Source organism: Aethina tumida, chromosome 4 (genome assembly GCF_024364675.1).
Source record: "Aethina tumida isolate Nest 87 chromosome 4, icAetTumi1.1, whole genome shotgun sequence".
Classification (NCBI taxonomy): Eukaryota; Metazoa; Arthropoda; class Insecta; order Coleoptera; family Nitidulidae; genus Aethina; species Aethina tumida.
This window is the reverse complement of record NC_065438.1, coordinates 6,284,843-6,307,643: the sequence shown is the minus strand read 5'-3', so window position 1 is coordinate 6,307,643 and position 22,801 is coordinate 6,284,843. Positions and strand designations below refer to the sequence as shown.

The 22,801-nt window shown below is 25.4% G+C and overlaps 1 protein-coding gene across 6 annotated transcripts in view; it reads right to left on the bottom strand.

The window, feature by feature from the left end:
* The window catches only part of LOC109604923 (growth factor receptor-bound protein 14), a 429,146-nt gene that overhangs the window by 11,610 nt on the left and 394,735 nt on the right, over window positions 1-22,801 (bottom strand). For all 6 annotated transcript variants that reach the window (XM_049966498.1, XM_049966497.1, XM_049966499.1 and 3 more), the window contains one exon: window positions 8,238-8,500. In XM_049966498.1, the coding sequence (XP_049822455.1) occupies window positions 8,238-8,500 (263 nt within the window). The remainder of the gene's footprint in view (window positions 1-8,237; window positions 8,501-22,801) is intronic.

Sequence of the window (22,801 nt, the reverse complement as noted above, 5' to 3'; positions counted from 1 at the left end):
AACAGCTTTTGGGATATACTGCACACCATGCTCTTGTGTGAAAGTATATATAGGTACCACTAAACATTCAATAAGGACTAGATTTAAGGAACACAAACGAAACTGCATCCTAGGGCAATCAGACAAGTCTGCTATAACTGAACATGCACTGTTAGATGGAAATCATAAGATAAAATTCCAAGACACACAATTGCTTGACTCGGTAACTGAATATCACAACAGAATGATTAGGGAAGCAATTGAAATCCATAAACACGAAAACAACTTCAACAGAAAAGAAGAAGCATTGAAGCTTGATAAAATATGGACACCAGTGCTCAAAAACACCAAAATCGTTAAGCAGATAAGAACGGCCAACGAACAGAACAAAATTTCTAGAACATCAGCTGTCTAAGTTGCCATTTAGTTGCCAATCAGATGTCAAAGTGACACGAACCAAATCAGACCTCTGAAGATGCCATCTAACCATCATCTTAGTCAAAAACAAGGGGTCATCAAAACACTAACTGAAGGAGCCAAAAGGATATGTGCCACACACCACCTCGCTAAAGAACAAGAACACTTAGAAAAGATACTACAGGCCAAAGGATACAAGTGCTTAGAAATAAGACCTACAATGAGATCTCATACTACTAATAAAGATCCTCCTAGTGAGCCCACGATTGGTAAAGCTTTTCTTCCATAGATGTCTAAAGTTACCGAAGGAATTGGAAAAATCTTATTAAAACATAACATCCATACTGTTTTTATACCAACAAGGAAGATTCAACACAGTTTCAGATCTGCCAAAGATGGGAAAGACCATCAAACAGCTTCTGGGATATACTGCACACCATGCTCTTGTAGGAAAGTATATATAGGTACCACAAAACGTTCAATAAGGACTAGATTTAAGGAACACAAACGAAACTGCATCCTAGGACAATCAGACAAGTCTGCTGTAACTGAACATGCACTGTTAGATGGAAATCATAAGATAAAATTCCAAGATACACAACTGCTTGTCTCGACAACTGGATATCACAACAGAATGATTAGGGAAGCAATTGAAATCCATAAACACGAAAACAACTTCAACAGAAAAGAAGAAGCATTGAAGCTTGATAAAATATGGACACCAGTGTACAAAAACACCAAAATCGCTAAGCAGATAAGAACAGCCAACGAACAGAACGAAATTTCTAGAACATAAGTTGTCTAAGTTGTCATTTAGTTGTCAATCAGATGTCAAAGTGACACGAACCAAATCAGACCTCTGAAGAAGCCACTTGTGCTGGCGAAACGTTAGGAAATTCCAACAAAAAAGAATTTTTTTAATACCTTGTTACCTTGACAAGGACCATAAAACCATAAAAATAATGTATTTGTTTTTCCCCAACCTAATATTTGAGTGCTCCAGGAATCACCCAGCACAACAGCGACATCTACCCCACTATTTCCCAGTCAGGAAATACAATTGAGACGTTTTTTTCGCCAATCGTTCCTCTGCGGTCGTCCGCAAGACTTCCAAAGACAAAGGCTTGCATTACGATTACGCCACTCCGTCGCGGCCTCCAAAAGTCGGACAAGTATTAATTTCGGCGCTGAAAGAAACCGCCTCTCGGCCAAACAAACATCGCCCGGCTTCGGACGAATGTGCGAGTTCGCCTTTTGCTTAGTAACAAAACGAAATTGTACGGTAGGTCAGGTAATTAATGGCATGAAGGTCACCAACGGTGAGATACGTGAGCCATCAACGTTACATAGTGGCTTTCGATTGGTAATTATTTTCATGCGACAGTGGCGCACGAAAACTTTTCCGAGCTCCTTTTCTCGGAACGCCTTCAAAATTTTGTTAATAACCGTTATTAGTCGTGTTCCATGTATGTTTTTTTAATTGCTGGGGAGGTAAGCTGCAACAATTATACGTTCCTGTGCAAAACATGTTGTCTCAACTTTTACGCAGAACTGTTAATTTTTTAAGGTAATCACCGTTATTGAAATGTCACCAAAAAATCATATTTTGAAAATTGGAGTACATGGTGACATATAGTGCTGGAAAAAAGTATGGAAAATATAAATATATATCCAATTTCTTAAAATATTCCATACTTTTTTCCACTACTGTATCTAAAAATTGTTTATTACTACTACATTGAAAACTACTGCACTGTCTTCTAGATTACTTTGTTCCTAATTTAGTATGATTAACAAGCTGAACATTTTCACCAAAATTTAATTATTATGGAGATAAGATATTTGGATTATTAGAAAGATGGTATGATATGGTGAATGTTGTTGGACAGCTATAAGAAAAGCTGATTATAAGAAGTACAAAAAACATATACACACCTTTCTCAGTATAAATAGTGGACATAACTGACATTATGCTGTACTCTAATATTTTAATATGAAAATAAAACCTTTAAATTGAAAAAAAGTAAGGTAAAATTGTTTTATTTATGTTCAAAATATTCGTAAAAAGCTTTCTGTACCATAAAGTTTTTTGTTCTTTTTTTGTAGCTCTTAATGCTTGAAAGAAAATATTAAAAAAAGACAAAGGAATTATTTGTTTTTACATTTAGTATTCCATGTTATCAAAGTAGTAAAGTTATGAAATTGTACAATAGTTTAAAACATTTGACTACAATTTAATAAGAAATGGGCATATTTCCATAAAAAATACTCAAAATAATATTTCAAAAAAACTCTGAAAAAACAAATTTTGTTCATTTATATTATCAAATTAAATATATTGTTATAAATATTACATTTAATTAGATTTTTTAAAATTGATTTATTATAGATTTTCAAAATAAAATTATTGATTCATTTGATAAAAAATTAAAAATAAAATTATTGTTTTATATTGATAAAAAATTAAACATAAGAAATCAATTTTTGTTTATTTAATTTGTTAAATTTAACATACTTTAATAAATTTTACAAATAATATATATTTGAATTAATTTTTAGATATATTTTTTAGAAATAAATGTTTTTTGATATTTAATTAGATTTTTTTTAAAATTTATTTATTACAGATTTTCAAAAACAAAACAAAATTATTGTTTCACTTTGATAAAAAATTAAATATAAGAATTAACTTTTAGATATATTTTTTAGAAATCAATTTTTTTTTTCGATATTTAATTAGATTATTTTAAAATATATTTATTACAGATTGTCAAGAACATAAAATAAAATTATTATTTTATTTTGATAAAAAAATAAATTTTACAAAAAAATTTTATTTCAATTAATTTTTTAGAAATAAATGATTTTGATATTTAGATTCCTTTAAAATTTATTTATTACAGATTTTCAAAAACAAAATAAAATTATTGTTTCATTTTGATAAAAAATTAAACATAATAAATCAATTTTTATTTATTTAATTTTTTTATTAAATATATTTTTATACAAAAAATATATATTTGAATTAATTTTTAGATATATTTTTTAGAAATATTTTTTTTGTATTTAATTAGATTATTTTAACATTTATTTATTACAGATTGTCAAAAATAAAAAAAAAATAAAATTATTGTTTCATTTTGATACAAAAATAAATGTAAAAATCAATTTTTATTGATTTATTTAAATTAATTTTTAGATATAAAATAAATGTTTTTAATATTTAATTAGACTTTTTTAAAATTTATTTATTATAGATTTTCAAAAACAAAATAAAATTATTTATTTTTATAAAAAATTAAACATAATAAATCAATTTTTGTTATTTAATTTGGTAAATTAAACAAACTTTTATAAATTTTATGAAAAATATATATTATCGCTTCAGTTTGAAAAAAAAAATAAATGTAACAAATCAATTTTTATATATTTCTTTTATTAAATTAAACATATTTTTATAAATTTTACAGAAAATTCTTATTTCAAATAATTTTTAGATATATTTATTAGAAATAAATGTTTTTTGTTTTATTTTAATTAGATTTTTTTAAAAATTATTAGTTTATACATAAAATAAAATAATTAATTCATTTTGATAAAAAAAAATAAATATAAAAACCAAATTTTGTTTATATATTTTGTTAAATTATGCAAATCTTTATATATCTTAGAAAAAATACATACTCCAATTAATTTTTAGATATATTTTTTACAAATAAATATTTTTTTGATATTTAATTAGATTTTTTTAAAATTTATTTATTACATACATGATTTTCAAAAACATAAAATTGTTGGTTTCATTTTCCAAAAAAATACCCAGAAGAATATTTGTAAAAAAACATTAGTATGTTCGACATCAACGTAATAATTTACCTCAAAAAAATTGAAGTATGAAATTTTACAAATTCTGTATACTAATGTATGTATTGGCACGCTAATAGAGTTAAATCCATATTTTAATTCAGCGAGCTGAAAACACCAATAAAACTAATTATTAAATGTGCCAAGAATGAATTAACGATTAGTTACATTAACTACAACCATCAATTTAAACACTTAATAAAAAGCATCCGAGTGTATTAAAACAGTTTAAAAAAAACCTGTTCTAAAAAACTCAGAATTAAGAAATGGAATAAATCAATTAATAAAAACAGACCTAGTAAATTATTCATGATTATTCTAATCGATTGAACGAGTCTCCATTTTTTTGTTGCTCTTCCATTTTTTACGAAACAGACACGGTTTACTTGTTTCGTATCTGAAACACTACAATTTGTCTGGTTCGTATTAAAATTAATGTCCCATTGTTGTAGTATATAAGGACAACGACTTAATAGCACAATTTTTTTTCCTAAAAAGTTATCTTAGATAATTATGTGGTCCGAACATCCGCACCACATGTTGATTTATGCGGTCATATCTGCACAATTTCCTTTGTTAAATTGCGCAACGATAAAAAAAAATTGGTTGCTTAGAGTGGATGCATTGCTGCATTATCGAGTGTGGTTTGCAAATGTCGTAGTTTATTATGGCAGTTACATAAAATGCATTTTCCCCTCGCAAACGAATCACACCAGAACATGTGTTCGAACTAATTGCTGCAACTGCACTTTATCTAAAGCGGATGAAGTCTGTGTATGTGTGTGTGTATTAATACAGAGACTGGCAATTAATTAAGTATTAAAAATCGCAGAGTGCGTAATCGCTGACGTAAATCTCCAGATACTAAATTATTTATTGGCCATTACGTCGGAATTAACATAATAGGTGTACAACAATGTGTACTAGTTTCAGAGGGGAATTAACCAAATAACTTTTGCAAGTTAATTAGCTGTGCGAGGCTTCATTAATTTTGCATTTCATTTCCGGACATCAAACAGGAGGTTTCCTAAAATCAATGTGATGTGTGAAAAATTACTTTAATCCTTGTTACTAATGTTGATTTATTAAGAGGATTGCTGACTTTTTCATAATTTACTGTCAAAGTTTAACAGAAACATAAAACATAATTAGTGTTTTATCAAATTTACTCCAGTTATAAATTTTGGACTTTTCAGGATTTCAATAATTTAGTATCATTTTATTTATTTATTAAATTAATTTTATAGATTTTTAGAGTCGCGACATAATAAAATTAAAATATAAAAAATTGTTGGGCGCCAATAAGTTTAAGATGGCGCCCAACTTAAATTTAGAAAATATATAATAAAGCAAAAAATCAAATGAATAACTAATTATAATAAAATTCAAATGAATTATATGCTGACATTTATTAATAATCTGTAAAATTTCGAGTACTATCAAAATATGGGGAAAGTTAATATACGAAATAATAAATTGTTGGGCGCCAACCAAAATATTAAAAGATAAATTTGGGAACTAATTATTTTTTTAAACTCCTTTTATTGAAAAACTTATAAACAATACTTTTTATATGATGCAATTGATATAAATGAAATATACATTACAAAACAAAAATTTGTTGGACGTCAAAAGTAGTAATTGGCGCCCAACTAAAATTTAGAAAATATACAATACAACAAAAAATCAAATGAATAACTAATTACAATAAAATTCAAATGGATTGTATGCTGATATTTATTAATAATTTTTAAAATTTCGAGTACTATCAAAATATGGAGAAAGTTAAAATACAAAATAATAAATTGTTGGGCGCCAATCACAATATTAAAAGATAAGTTTGAGAATTAATTATTATTTATTTAAACTCCTTTTATTGAAAAACTTATAAAAGAATACTTTTTATATGATGCAATTGATATAAATGAAATGTACATTACAAAACGAAAATTTGTTGGACGCCAAAAGTAGAAATTGGCGCCCAACTTAAATTTAGAAAATATATAATAAAGCAAGAAATCAAATAAATAATTAATTACAATAAAATTCAAATGAATTATATACTGTCATTTATTAATAATCTTTAAAATTTCGAGTACTACTCAAATGTGGGAAAAGTTAATATACAAAATAAAAAATTGTTGGGCGCCAACCAAAATATTAAAAGATAAGTTTTAATCTTAAATCAACTAATTATTATTTATTTAAACTCCTTTTATTGAAAACCTTATAATGAATATTTTTTACATGATGCAATTGATATAAGTGAAATGTACATCACAAAATAAAAATTTGTTGAGCCGCCAAAAAGTAAAAAGTGGCGCCCAACTTAAATTTAGTAAATATTTATTAAGTACTTTGAAATAATATAGTTAATATATTTAAACAAATACATAACAAACAGGTAAAAAAATGGACATTATTACAGACATGATATAGTATCAGTATCATTGATGTGGTTATATTATTAAAAAATCATTTATGTTGTCAAATCAAATTTATTATTTTATAAAACACATATTATAATAATTGTATTTTAGCTTTAAAAAAAATTGTGTTTTAATGTTACAAAAAATAAATATTTAATTAAGTTAATTAATATCAAGTTTTTTTTTGGGTATTTTAAAACCAGCATTTTTTAAAATTTATTATTTTAATGTTTTCAAACATATATAGTTAAATTTAATGTATTATATAACTTGTGTAAATAAATAAATAAATAAATAAATAAATAAATATTAATTAATTTTTAGATATTTCAATTATTTATTTTATCATTTTGACAAAAACAAAAATGATTTTTTTTTATTTTTATATGTAAAAATATAGAAATATAAAAATAAGTTTTTTATATTTAATTAGATATATTTTTAAATATTTTCTAATTTATTTTAATAATATAGATCTTTAGAAACATGAAATAAAATAATTATTTCATTTGGACAAAATATAAATGTATGTCAAATTAAATATATTTATATAAATTTTAACACAAATTTTTCAAGAATATTTTTTTTTATTTTTAATTATTTTTTTATTAATTTATTCTTTTTTAAATAGTTTAAATAGATTGTTTCGGTATAATAATATAGTTTTGTCTTAAATATATTATTTGTTAAATAGATTTTCATATTTTCAAGAAATAAATGAAATTGTTGTTTTATTATCAGTTAAAAATTATTATTAAGAAAAAAAAAGAAAAATTATTATATGGTGGCAAAATCTGACTTGCAAATTTAATTTAATATATAGAAATAATTGTTTTCAGAAATCATTACTTCGATATTTTGCACGTGTAATTTATAATGTCTTGTTAGCGCTAATTAAAAAGATCTCATGTTGAAAATACAAATACACATATGCTCTTTAAAATTTAATTTCAAAGTAAATGTTTACATTAACGTTTTATTCATACATTACAACGTGTATAACAGAAGCGATAATTTAGAGAATTTACATAATTACCACAGTTTTGCAAGTAAACTGAATCACCCGCGTATTTATAAAGTATTTATGCATGGACGATCAAAAAACTACACGATGCCATAAATAAAAATGTAATTTTCTCACGCAGATACGAAGCAAACTAATGCAATATGTATTTAAAAAAAAAAAAAAAACATGAACGTAATCAACCTACACAAAATTATTCAATGGGGCAAATTAAAATAACTTTTGTATGATGCAAAAACAATGTAACCGTAATTGGAAAAAAATGGCTGGTTTGTATTAAAAAGTGTAATTAGTCGGAAAATTCATCTGAAAATTGCCGCTATTAATGGAGAGAAAAAAAAGGTGCACACAATGCAACTAACTGCATATTCATGACAATATACACACGTGTATGACCAGCAATACATGCAATACCAGATCAAGTTTGCAAAGTCAAATACCATCTGCGCATTTATCTATAATTAAACAATATTTAGAGGCGCAACATTTCCGGCTGAATCACGGAAGAATGTCGATTTACGTACCCATCAGATCCATGTCGGTTGACCAGTTCCGAAGCTTGGTCGCGGCTCATGCCGCTGTGGAACCACGGCTGCAGCATGTGGATGCCGTTCTCGAGACCGTGCGTGTTGGCGGCGGCCGCGTTCTGCATGCGGACGGTCGGTCGCCACCTCTTCTTCCACGAGTAGCCCTCGGCCACTGCGATGGCCCTAGCCTCCTGCGGGTCCTCTACGATCCTGCCCACCGGACCCGTGAAATCCATCGCAACCCGGGACCTGACCGATTCCTGCAAGCAAACAAACATCGTAAATAAACGCCGAAGAAACGGGCGGGAGGTGCAGCTATCGATTGCGTGGGAGGCCCGTGGCAGGTGGTATCGGGATTTTCAATCTTGAACGGCGGACGTCCGCCACGGAAATGTAGTCTGGAATTCGTGTTGTTTAGACGATGGAAACGACCACCTGCCGGCCGCGGCTCGATTTCCTGCGACGGAGGAAACTGTTTTCGGCAGGAAAACGAAAACCGTCACGTCTGCAGTTCGCACGAAATTTTCGTAATTTCGTAAACATTATCGTTGACAATTTTCTGATTTGCATCGAAACGAAATGTCACGCGACACGTTTGATATGCTCAGTGACAGGGAAAATTGAACTCATAGATCTAGTGAGAAATTCAGACAAAATATTGAATATATGGATCAATTTTAATTGATTTTTTTAAGTTAACAATGAGTTGGACTTTTATTAATGCTAAAGTCTTCTGCCTAAGATGTCTCACAGGTGTCTAATCAATTATTGAAGTGGAGATCTGATGGTTGTCGCAATAAATTTACATTGAGCTACAGTTCTAAAGAAACTCGAATAGTTTTAGCTAGTTTCAAGCTTTGATGACAATAATCCAATGTGAAAAGAAGCTCAAACTAGAGATAATATGAATAAATGGTTATTATATAAATGGACACTAAACAATCTATTATAGCTAGTTCTAAAGAATCTCGAATAGTTTTAAAAAGCTTCAATCTTTGATGACAATATTTCATTATGAGAAGATGCTCACACTGAAGATAAGATGAAAAAATTCTTCTTTTTTCTGTAAACCACACGCATTATATGATAAATCATGAAACAATCTATTAGAGTTACAGTTGTAAAGAAGCTCTAATAGCTCCAGAAAGCTCCAATCTTTGATGACAATATTCCAATATGAAAAGAAACTCAAACTAGAGATAATATGAATAAATCCTTTCTTATTCTGTAAATAAATGCCTGGTTATTATATGAAGGACCACTAAACAATCTATTAGAGTTACAGTTCTAAAGAATCTCGAATAGTTTCAGAAAGCTTCAATCTTTGATGATAATATTTCATTATAAGAAGATGCTCACACTGGTGATGATATAAAAAAAATCTTCCTTATTCTGTGAACCACTGCTTGGTTATTATATGTATGGTCTCAAGACAATCTATTAGAATTACAGTTGTAAAGAAGCTCTAATAGCTCTAGAAAGCTCCAATTTTTGATAACAATATTCCAATGTGAAAAGAAGCTGAAATTAGAGATAATATGAATAAATCTTTCTTTATTCTGTAAATAAATGCCTGGTTATTATATGAATGGCCACTAAACAATCTATTAGAGTTACAGTTCTAAAGAATCTCGAATAGTTTCAGAAAGCTTCAATCTTTGATGATAATATTTCATTATAAGAAGAAGCTCACTGGAGATGATATGAAAAAAATCTTCCTTATTCTGTGAACCACTGTCTGGTTATTATATGAATGGTCATGAAATAATCTATTAGAGTTTCAGTAGTAAAGAAGCTCAAATCTTTGATGACAATATTCCAATGTGAAAAAAACTCAAACTAGAGATAATATGAATAAATTCTTCGTTATTCTGTAAATAAATGCCTGGTTATTATATAAAGGAGCACTAAACAATCTATTAGAGTTACAGTTCTAAAGAATCTCGAATAGTTTCAGAAAGCTTCAATCTTTGATGATAATATTTCATTATAAGAAGATGCTCACACTGGTGATGATATAAAAAAAATCTTCCTTATTCTGTGAACCACTGTTTGGTTATTATATGTATGGTCTCAAGACAATCTATTAGAATTACAGTTGTAAAGAAGCTCTAATAGCTCTAGAAAGCTCCAATTTTTGATAACAATATTCCAATGTGAAAAGAAGCTGAAATTAGAGATAATATGAATAAATCTTTCCTTATTCTGTAAATAAATGCCTGGTTATTATATGAATGGCCATTAAACAATCTGTTAGAGTTATAGTTCTAAAGAATCTCGAATAGTTTTAGAAAGCTTCAATCTTTGATGACAATATTTCATTATAAGAAGAAGCTCACACTGGAGATAATATGAAAAAAATCTTCCTTATTCTGTGAACCACTGTCTGGTTATTATATGAATGGTCATGAAATAATCTATTAGAGTTTCAGTAGTAAAGAAGCTCAAATCTTTGATGACAATATTCCAATGTGAAAAAAACTCAAACTAGAGATAATATGAATAAATTCTTCGTTATTCTGTAAATAAATGCCTGGTTATTATATGAAGGACCACTAAACAATCTATTAGAGTTACAGTTCTAAAGAATCTCGAATAGTTTCAGAAAGTTTCAATCTTTGATGATAATATTTCATTATAAGAAGAAGCTCACTGGAGATGATATGAAAAAAATCTTCCTTATTCTGTGAACCACTGCTTGGTTATTATATGTATGGTCTCAAGACAATCTATTAGAATTACAGTTGTAAAGAAGCTCTAATAGCTCTAGAAAGCTCCAATTTTTGATAACAATATTCCAATGTGAAAAGAAGCTGAAATTAGAGATAATATGAATAAATCTTTCCTTATTCTGTAAATAAATGCCTGGTTATTATATGAATGGCCATTAAACAATCTGTTAGAGTTATAGTTCTAAAGAATCTCGAATAGTTTTAGAAAGCTTCAATCTTTGATGACAATATTTCATTATAAGAAGAAGCTCACACTGAAGATAATATGAAAAAAATTTTCCTTATTCTGTGAACCACTGTCTGGTTATTATATGAATGGTCATGAAATAATCTATTAGAGTTTCAGTAGTAAAGAAGCTCAAATCTTTGATGACAATATTCCAATGTGAAAAAAACTCAAACTAGAGATAATATGAATAAATTCTTCGTTATTCTGTAAATAAATGCCTGGTTATTATATGAAGGACCACTAAACAATCTATTAGAGTTACAGTTCTAAAGAATCTCGAATAGTTTCAGAAAGTTTCAATCTTTGATGATAATATTTCATTATAAGAAGAAGCTCACTGGAGATGATATGAAAAAAATCTTCCTTATTCTGTGAACCACTGCTTGGTTATTATATGTATGGTCTCAAGACAATCTATTAGAATTACAGTTGTAAAGAAGCTCTAATAGCTCTAGAAAGCTCCAATTTTTGATAACAATATTCCAATGTGAAAAGAAGCTGAAATTAGAGATAATATGAATAAATCTTTCCTTATTCTGTAAATAAATGCCTGGTTATTATATGAATGGCCATTAAACAATCTGTTAGAGTTATAGTTCTAAAGAATCTCGAATAGTTTTAGAAAGCTTCAATCTTTGATGACAATATTTCATTATAAGAAGAAGCTCACACTGAAGATAATATGAAAAAAATTTTCCTTATTCTGTGAACCACTGTCTGGTTATTATATGAATGGTCATGAAATAATCTATTAGAGTTTCAGTAGTAAAGAAGCTCAAATCTTTGATGACAATATTCCAATGTGAAAAAAACTCAAACTAGAGATAATATGAATAAATTCTTCGTTATTCTGTAAATAAATGCCTGGTTATTATATGAAGGACCACTAAACAATCTATTAGAGTTACAGTTCTAAAGAATCTCGAATAGTTTCAGAAAGTTTCAATCTTTGATGATAATATTTCATTATAAGAAGAAGCTCACTGGAGATGATATGGAAAAAATCTTCCTTATTCTGTGAACCACTGCTTGGTTATTATATGTATGGTCTCAAAACAATCTATTAGAATTACAGTTGTAAAGAAGCTCTAATAGCTCTAGAAAGCTCCAATTTTTGATGACAATATTCCAATGTGAAAAGAAGCTGAAATTAGAGATAATATGAATAAATCTTTCCTTATTCTGTAAATAAATGCCTGGTTATTATATGAATGGCCACTAAACAATCTATTAGAGTTATAGTTCTAAAGAATCTCGAATAGTTTTAGAAAGCTTCAATATTTGATGACAATATTTCATTATAAGAAGAAGCTCACACTGGAGATAATATGAAAAAAATCTTCCTTATTCTGTGAACCACTGTCTGGTTATTATATGAATGGTTATGAAATAATCTATTAGAATTTCAGTAGTAAAGAAGCTCAAATCTTTGATGACAATATTCCAATGTGGAAAAAAACTCAAATTAGAGATAATATGAATAAATTCTTCGAATAGTTTCAGAAAGCTTCAATCTTTGATGACAATATTTCATTATAAGAAGAAGCTCACACTGGAGATGATATGAAAAAAATCTTCCTTATTCTGTAAACCACTGCTTAGTTATTATATGAATGGTCACTAAACAATCTTTTAGAGCTACAGTTCTAAAGTGACGTTTATTTGTGTCTTGAGGTCTTCCTAGCCCTCTTTCAGATGATTAACGACCTTGAGACGATGCTCTTCCATAATTCCACATAGCGTCCCAACATCGATTCATTCAATTTATTGAATTCAAATTCAACTTCCGGAAACGGAAGTCCTGCTTCTTCTAAGCCAAGAATTCGTCCTCTATCGAGGTCAATCACATGGTGATTGTAAATAATTGTAAAAAGAAGAGTGGAGCACAAAAAGTCGTCGACAAATAACCTTCAAAATTTAATGGACAACCTAATTTTGTTAAAATTGGACCACCGGACCAACGAGCACAAAAACGAAGGGAAACCGTCCAGGTGCAAGTCGCAGGCGGATTAATTTAATTCGCGCTCCTCAAAACACCACGCCGATTATCCTCACACGGGGGGCGAGAATTATGCAAATAAAAATATTTACATTGACTTTCCGCCTCGCTGCATCGGGCGCAAAGTAATTAAGTAAATATTTAAATTTGGCCAGAAGTTTGTCGCCGCGGACGTCGACTTCGAAACTTTCGGTGCCCGTCATGTTTCCCGTTGCCGGTCTTAGTTTCGGGGCGACAACTCCGAAAATATGTTAATATGTTGCAAAAACAACAAGCTGAAATTGATTGATTGATGGGTTTGTTGGTTTTGAGGTGTGGCGGGTATGAAGAATAAATATTAAATTAGTCATTAATTAAAATTACCCATAAAAATATTAATTCACTCTAAAAGGTTGTAAAACTTAGCACTTAGGTGCTAAAAGAGCTGCACGAGTGAAGTCAATGACAAATTAAAGTTTATGGCGTCTTACGTGGATGGATGAATAATAAATTTGAATAATTTTTAGTGTTGTCTGGTTCTTAGCAACACTGTACCATGAAATTAACGCACCAGCTATAATTTTGTAAATAAATTTTTCTTTTTAAGTAAATGGTACATTGTTTGTATTAACTTTGAAACACCCTCGTATATGCTTTTTAAAAACATTAAACATACCATTATGCCTCTTTTATAGGTACAAATTTTTTACTAATGTAGAATAATGTAGGACCACATAAAGCCCATTTCGTTTGTCCGAAATTATCTTGCCAACGTTGGGCCAGCTCACAAACCAGACCTTAACCCAACAGAACATATCTGGGACATTCTTGGGAGACGTTTAAGGGACCATCCTAACTGTCCAAATAACTTAGAGAATGTGGGAATGGGAGGAATTGGATCAAAATGAAATTTGAACCCAGATTTTGAGTATAAACAGAGGCTATCATTCATAGTAGGGGTGGAAATACCCCATTGTGTAACAATTATATACAAAAACCCATTTTTAAAAAATACACAAAGAGTGCATACGTTTATTTTTCTTGTTTACATAAAACATTGATAATAAATCAATTATTATTAGTTTTTTGGAACAGTGTATTAAAGAAATGGAACAAATCGTTGTTAATAAAGACTAAGATGTTATAATAAATTGTGGTCGTTTAATCCGGGAGTGGAAAAAACAAAACAACAAAATAAATAGATCGACATTAACAAATATAATAAAATATAAATAATAATAATTTATATTTTTCAAATTAAGACTTATTTTTACAGATTATATAAATAATACTTTATTCATTTTACATTTTTTATTTTATTTTCTCATTTTTGTGTTTAGATATTTATTTAAACTCTATTATTGAATATTTTATATTTTTTATAATAAAATACTATTTTAAGATATTTGTAACAGTAAAAAAAAATTAAATAAATAGAAAAACAAATAAAAATTAACTGTTAATCTATATTTATAAACGATTTTTAAGTTCATTTTGTATATTTTTAATAAAAAAATGTTTTATCAATTAAAAATCATATCAATATTAAATATATTAAACGCAATAAAATATTTTTACTTACATATTAAGATAATTATGTTGAAGTAAAATTATAAATAGTAAAATATGTATATAACACATTATTCTATTAAATTTCAAAATAAATTGAAACCGACAATAATATATATTAAAATATAAGTAGTAATAAATATTAATATAGTTGTATATTTTTGAAATTAAGACTTATTTTTACCCAAATTTTGGCTATGAACAGAAGATGTGAGGCTGTCATTCGTAGTAGTGGTGAAAACACCCCATATTAAATTCATATTTTTATTTTTTAGATATACGATATTTCTTAAGATTTTATGTAACAATTATAAAAAAAACCTATTTTTAAATAAATATACAAAGAGTGCATACGTTTATTTTTCTTGTTTATATAAAACATTGATAATAAATCAATTATTATTAATTTCTTGGAACAGAGTATTAAGGAAATGGAACAAAACGTTGTTAATAAAGACTAAGATGTTATAATAAATTGTAGTCATTTAATCCGGGAGTGGGGAAAACACAAAACAACAAAATAAATAGAAACAGACAATAACAAATATGATAAAATATAAATAATAATAATAATTTATATTTTTGAAATTAAGACTTATTTTTACAGATTATATACAAAATACTTTATTTATTTTACATTTTTTATTTTAATTTCTCATTTTTGTGTTCATATATTTATTTAAACTCTATTATTGAATATTTTATATTTTTTATATTAAAATACTATTTTAAGATATTTGTAACAGTAAAAAAAATAAATAAATAGAAAAACAATTAAAAATTAACTGTTAATCTATATTTATAAACGATTTTTAAGTTCATTTTGTATATTTTTAAGAAAAAATGTTTTATCAATTAAAAATCACTGAAATATTAAATATATTAAACACAATAAAATATTTTTGCTTAGCTTTAAGATAATTATGTTGAAATAAAATTATAAATAGTAAAATATTTATATAATATATAATATTTTATAAAATTTCAAAATAAACTGAAACCAACAATAATATATAATAAATATAATAAAATATAAGTAGTAATAAATATTAATTAAATAAAACAGTTGTATATTTTTGAAATTAAGACTTATTTTTACCCAGATTTTGGATATGAACGGAAGATGTGAGTTTTATCAATTAAAAATCACTGAAATATTAAATATATTAAACACAATAAAATATTTTTTCTTAGATATTAAGATAATTATGTTGAAGAAAAATTATAAACAGTAAAATATGTATATAACACATTATTTTATAATATTTCAAAATAAATTGAAACCAACAATAATATATAATAAATAAAATAAAATATATAATATATAAAATAATGTATATTTTTGAAATTAAGACTTATTTTTCCCCAGATTTTGGGTATGAACAGATGTGAGGCTGTCATTCGTAGTAGAGGTAAAAATACCCCATATTAAGTTACAATTACACAATATTTCTTAAGATTTTGTGTAACAATTATAAACAAAAAGCCATTTTTAAATAAATATACAAAGAGTGCATACGTTTATTTTTCTTGTTTACATAAAATATTGATAATAAATCAATTATTATTAATTTCTTGGAACAAAGTATTAAGGAAATGGAACAAAACGTGATTTATAAAGACTATGATGTTATAATAAATTATAGTAGTTTAATCCGGGAGTGGAGAAAGCACAAAACAACACTCTTAAGGTATGACATATGTTCCGGAGATGAGAAACCCCAACGAAACAATATTCATTTCTTGCAGCCGCCGTCGCCTCATCATCGGAGACAATGGCACAAAAAGAATCACAGTCGTGGGTCCGCATTTATACACATCCCCCAGAAAGTTTTTGCTTTTTAATTTAGGGCACCGTCCCCCCATTTTCTATTACCCAAATCCTCCGGAGCGGAGGCTCGGAAAACAATCTAAGGAGCAACGTAAAAAATACACCAGGTCTACAAACACAAATCCCCCCACGTTTAAGGCAACATGTCCGTGGAGCGATCCTAATAGGTGTGCGTTATAGACTGGAAAATGAAGACGGGACGGAAAACGACGGTGCGGGGATCCGTTTCGTTCGGGTGAAATATGAAATTAAATTAAATTAAATAAACGGGGTGGCCCCGAGGTGGACGAAAATCGAATCGCCGTTTCACGGTTGATGAAGTGAAATCTGGCCGAAATGGAATTTTACGGCCCCAAGAGTAATATCGATGCCGCTAACCGGAATTTATTCAATTTCCATCCACGGTCGGTTTTGCTCGCAACATATTAAATACCGGACATTTATGAAATAATTAATTCGGCCGGGCGAGTGATCAAGTGCCCCGGCATTGTTGCAGCGGGAGAAATCTTTTTAATTTTGTAGACGTTGACCTTGACTGTGTTACCTTTAGCATGAATGTGGGTTGGTTTAGAAGAGCCGTAAACTGCCAACGAGATCTTGAACAGGCCGATGCTTACATAACTACATGGGGGCAATGCATCGCACCAATAACACCGTGGGGACCCTTTCGTTAATCTCGATCGTTCTCGAAAATTTCAACATCCAAAAATAATTTTCTTTGCAATAAATTATATAATAAAAGAAGAAAATAAATAAGTTTTTAAACAGTCTAAATAAATTTTTATAAAATATTATAATTCTTTGTGAAATTAAGCTTATTACTAATATTTTTTAGAATATATGTTTTATCTATAAAAATATTACTATTTAAATATATAATTATATAAAATATTAAATATATTAAATAAAATATTGACTTAGGTATTAAGATAATTATGTTGAAGTAAACATAGTAACACATTCTTTTATAAAATTTATATTTTTTATATTAAAATACTATTTTAAGATATTTGTAACAGTAAAAAAATTAAATAATTAGAAAAACAAATAAAAATTAAATGTTAATCTATATTTATAAATTAAAAATCAATGAAATATTAAATATATTAAACACAATAAAATATTTTTGCTTAGATATTAAGATAATTATGTTGCAGTAAAATTATAAATAGTAAAATATGTATATAACACATAATAAATATTAATTAAATAAAATAGTTGTATATTTTTGAAATTAACACTTATTTTTACCCAGATTTTGGGTATGAACAGAAGATGTGAGGCTGTCATTTGTAGTAGAGGTGAAAATATCCCATATTAAGTTCAAATTTTTATTTTTTTAGATATACAATATTTCTTAAGATTTTGTGTAACAAATATAAACAAAAACTCATTTTTAAATAAACATACAAAGAGTGAATACGTTTATTTTTCTTGTTTACATAAAATATTGTTAATAAATCAATTATTATTAATTTCTTGGAACATTGTATTAAGGAAATGGAACAAAACGTTGTAAATAAAGACTAAGATGTAATAATAAATTGTAGTCGTTTATTCCGGGAGAGGGAGAAAACACAAAACAACAAAATAAATAGAAACCGACAATAACAAATATAATAAAATATAAATAATAATAATTTATAATTTTGAAATTAAGACATATTTTTACAGATTATATAAAAAATGCTTTATTAATTTTACATTTTTTATTTTAATTTCTCATTTTTGTGTTTAAATATTTATTTAAACTCTATTATTGAATATTTTATATTTTTATTTTATATACTATTTTAAGATATTTGTAACAGTAAAAAAAATTAAATAAATAGAAAAATAAATGAAAATTAACTGTTAATCTATATTTATAAATTATTTTTAAGTTCATTTTGTATATTTTTTTTTGAAAAAATGTTTTGTCAATTAAAAATCACTAAAATATTAAATATAATAAAATATTTTTACTTAGATATTAAGATAAATATGTTGAATTAAAAATATAAATAGTAAAAAATGTGTATAACATTATTTTATAAAATTTCAAAATAAATAGAAACAAACAATAATATTTAATAAATATAATAAAATATAAGTAATAATAAATATTAATTAAATAAAATAGTTTTATAATTTTGAGATTAATTTTTAATTTTACAGATTATATAAAAATATTTTATTAATTTCATATTTCTTATTTTAATTTCTTATTTTTATATGTTTAGATATATATTTAAACTGAATTATTGAGTATTTTATATTTTTTTATAAAAAAAAGATATTTGTAACAGTAAAAAAATTTAAATAAACATAAAAATACATAAAAAATAACTGTTAATATATATTTATAATTTTGTAATTTTTGAGAAAAAATGTTTTGTCAATAAAAAACTGAAATATTAAATATATTAAATAAAATAAAATATTTATATTTAGATATTAAGATAATTATGTTGAAGTAAAAATATAAATAGTAAAAAATATATAACGCATTATTTTATAAAATTTCAAAATAAATAGAAACGGACAATAATATATAATAATTATAATAAAATATAAGTAATAATAAATATTAATTAAATAAAATAGTTTTATATTTTTGAAATTAAGACTTATTTAAACAGATTATTTACTAATTCTATATTTTTTATATTATTATTTTAAGATATTTGTAACACTAAAAAATTTAAATAAGTAAGTAAATAAGTTCATTCCAAAATCTTTTTACAAAAAATGTTTTGTCAGTACAAAATCACTAAAATATTAAATATACTAAATACAATAAAATATTTTTACATAGATACTATGATAATTGTAATATAAATAATGTAAAACATATTATTTATTCAATTTTACAAATGCATTTATTACTCCAGACAACAATAATAATAATAGAATTGTGCCTTCAACAGGTAAAGATCCCTAAGGTTAATTGACTGGTCAAATATCCATCTATTGACAAGACAAAAACACACATATTTCAAAATTAAGTAAACGATTATTATCTTTACTTTCACGATTAACTAATGTAAAACTAATTGATACTGATACCATTACAAGAAACATTGTCTATGGTAAAATTCAATTCACGTACTATCAAATGGGCCCAAAGAAATTTTCATGTGAATTATTGAAAACAATATATATTTTAGTCATATATTTTTGTTATTAACATATATTATGACATTATGTTATCAAAAATTAAAACAAAGAAAATTCTAGTTCTAAACGTGTAAAATAGTATAATTAACGAAGAAAAAGTATAAACAAAATAAATATAAATAAAATGTAACATACCATTATGTTGTTATTGTTCATATATTTACAATAATAATAATAATTATGATGCATTTTCAAACTTCTTGTCACTTGCACAGATCACACCAAAGAAACTGAATAGTACTTGAAGATCGTACCTGTCCTTTTCGTTACCAACATAAATAAAATAGGGACTAATTAAGAAGGCTAATATTTTAATAGTTTAGTTCAGTCCTTAACAGTGCATAGTAGTGAACTTTTATTAAACTACAATAGAGTACTACATGTTTAATTATAATAGATAATGATATTCCTAATTTTTAACATAATTTGCATATAAATATTACAGTTGGCTGCACTGACTTGCACATTTTCATACCCAAATTTGAATTCAAATCGTTAAATTATGTTGTATTTTCCTTTTCAATTTAATTATACAATTTTTTTAGTGTTTCACTTAAATATTTACAAAAACACTACTTAGCAATTATTAATAATTAATTTATATTTTAACCAATATTATAATTAAAGTTTATACGTAACTGAATTAATTAAGACAATAAATTATAATAATGACAAATAATATTAATTGAAATGCAATTAATAATTAATTCATGTTAAATAGGAATTAATTACAAACGTGTAATATCATTGAAAATAATTTATAGTGATTTGCGCGTACCAAATGTTTAATAAATATGTGTAGTTAATTAAAAATATTTTAATCAATTATTTTATAAAATTTCAAAATAATTATTAATTTAAAATAAAAATATGTACATTTTCTTAATTAACTCATATTTTTACAGACTATACAAAAATTATTTACTATTTTTTTTCTTTGTGTTTAGATATTGTGGAATAATTTATATTTCTTTATTTCTTTTTTTTTAAATCGCCATTTTAAGATATTGGTAACACAAAATTTTAAAATAGATAGAATTAAAAAAAAAAAATATTTTTTAATTTTGGTTTATATATTTATTTAAACTGTTTTATTGTATATCATACAATACTTTTACAAGTTTAGTTTAAGTATATTTTAGGTTTATAAGAATAAAAATATTTGAAATAAACAGAAAAAAAGATAATTTAATTAAATAAAATAATTTATAACTTAATTAAGACTCAAAAATTATCATTTTAAGATATTTGTAACCGTAAAAACTTTAAAAGAAGCAGAATATCAGATAAAAATAATGCAATATTTTCTATTTATTTTATAAAAGATTACCATTTTAAGATATTTGTAACAATAAAAATATTAAAATAAACAGAATATCAAATAAAAAATAAGTTAGTTAATTATTTAAACAATATTATTGAATATTTAATAATTCTTTTATTAAAAATTACTGCTTGTAACAGTAAAAAATTAAAATAAACAGAAAAGATAGAAATAAAATAATTTTATATTTTCGTAATTAATATTTATTTATCGTTTCAAATTATAAACATAAAAATTGATTAATATATTATATTATAATTCTTTTATAAAAAATTGTATTTTAAGGTATTTGTAACAGTAACAATTTTTTAAAATAAACAGGAAAAAGATAATTTAATTATAATAAATAATAAAATAATTTATATTTTCGTAACTAAGACTTATTACGACTTATTTTATAAAAAATTATCAAAAATAATGTTTTCTAGTCATTTTTTTTTATTTTTACAGAAAATTATTTAATTATTATATATTTTTTCAATTTTTTCAATTTTTTCTTGTGTTTACATTTTGTAATTCACATTGTTATTTTAAGATAATTGTAATGATAAAAACCGATATAAAAATAATTATATAAAAATTATTTAATGTCTTTTTCCATATTTTATTTTTTTATAAAATTAATTAATAATTATATATATATATATATATATATATATATATATATATATTATTTTACTTTTTCATTGTATTTACAGAACATTTTATGATTCTTTTCTAAACATTTACAATTACAATTATTAAAAAATAATTTAATTAAAACTAAGAAAATTACTATTTTAAGATATTTGTAACACTAAAAGAATTTAAAACAAACAGAAAATAGATAAAAAATTTAATTAAAATAATTTTATACTTTCGTAATTAAGTCTTATTTCAATAGATCATAAAAAGATTAATTAAATTAATATTTTTTTCTTTCGTGTATATATGTGTGAATTTTATATAATTCGTCTCGTTTTTTAGAATTATTTTTTGTCTAAAAAGATATTGTAATATAAACAAATGTTTTTAAAGAAAATTTTGTATTTAGATATTTATAAAATACTGTTTTAAGATATTTGTAATACTAAAAGAATTTAAAGTAAATAGAAAACAGATAAAAAATGTAATTAAAATAATTTTATACTTTCGTAATTAAGTCTTATTTCTAGAGATCATAAAAAGATTAATTAAATTAATATTTTTTTTATATATATATATTAATATTTTTTTCTTTCATATATATATATATATATATATATATATATATATATGTGTGTGTGAATTTTGTTTTCGTTTTTTAGAATTGTTTGTTGTATAAAAAGATATTTTAATGTAAACTAATGTTTTTTAATAAAATTACATCAGTAACAACATGCATTAAATGCAGTAGCTTATCTAACACTGTAATAAACCACCTCTAATAAAAACCAAGAACACAGCTAACATTTACGGCCGGATTTATAGCGAACAATTAATAAAATTGAAATAAGAAATTCTAGGACATCCGCCAAGGCTGCACTAAAACTAAACAAACCGCACCGATTTAATTAAAACAAATCGGATAACAACAATAAATCGACCATTTGTTCGCACGACTTCTATTAAAATTTCGCGACCGGGCTTCGATTCCGCCACGTTTTACAACTGCACAAAATATCATTGGGCAAACGTCCAACACCGTAAAATCCGTGCGCCAGTCGATATCGCCCCACGGCGCGCGGCACCGTCTTGCTGAATTTAAATTACATTTTTAT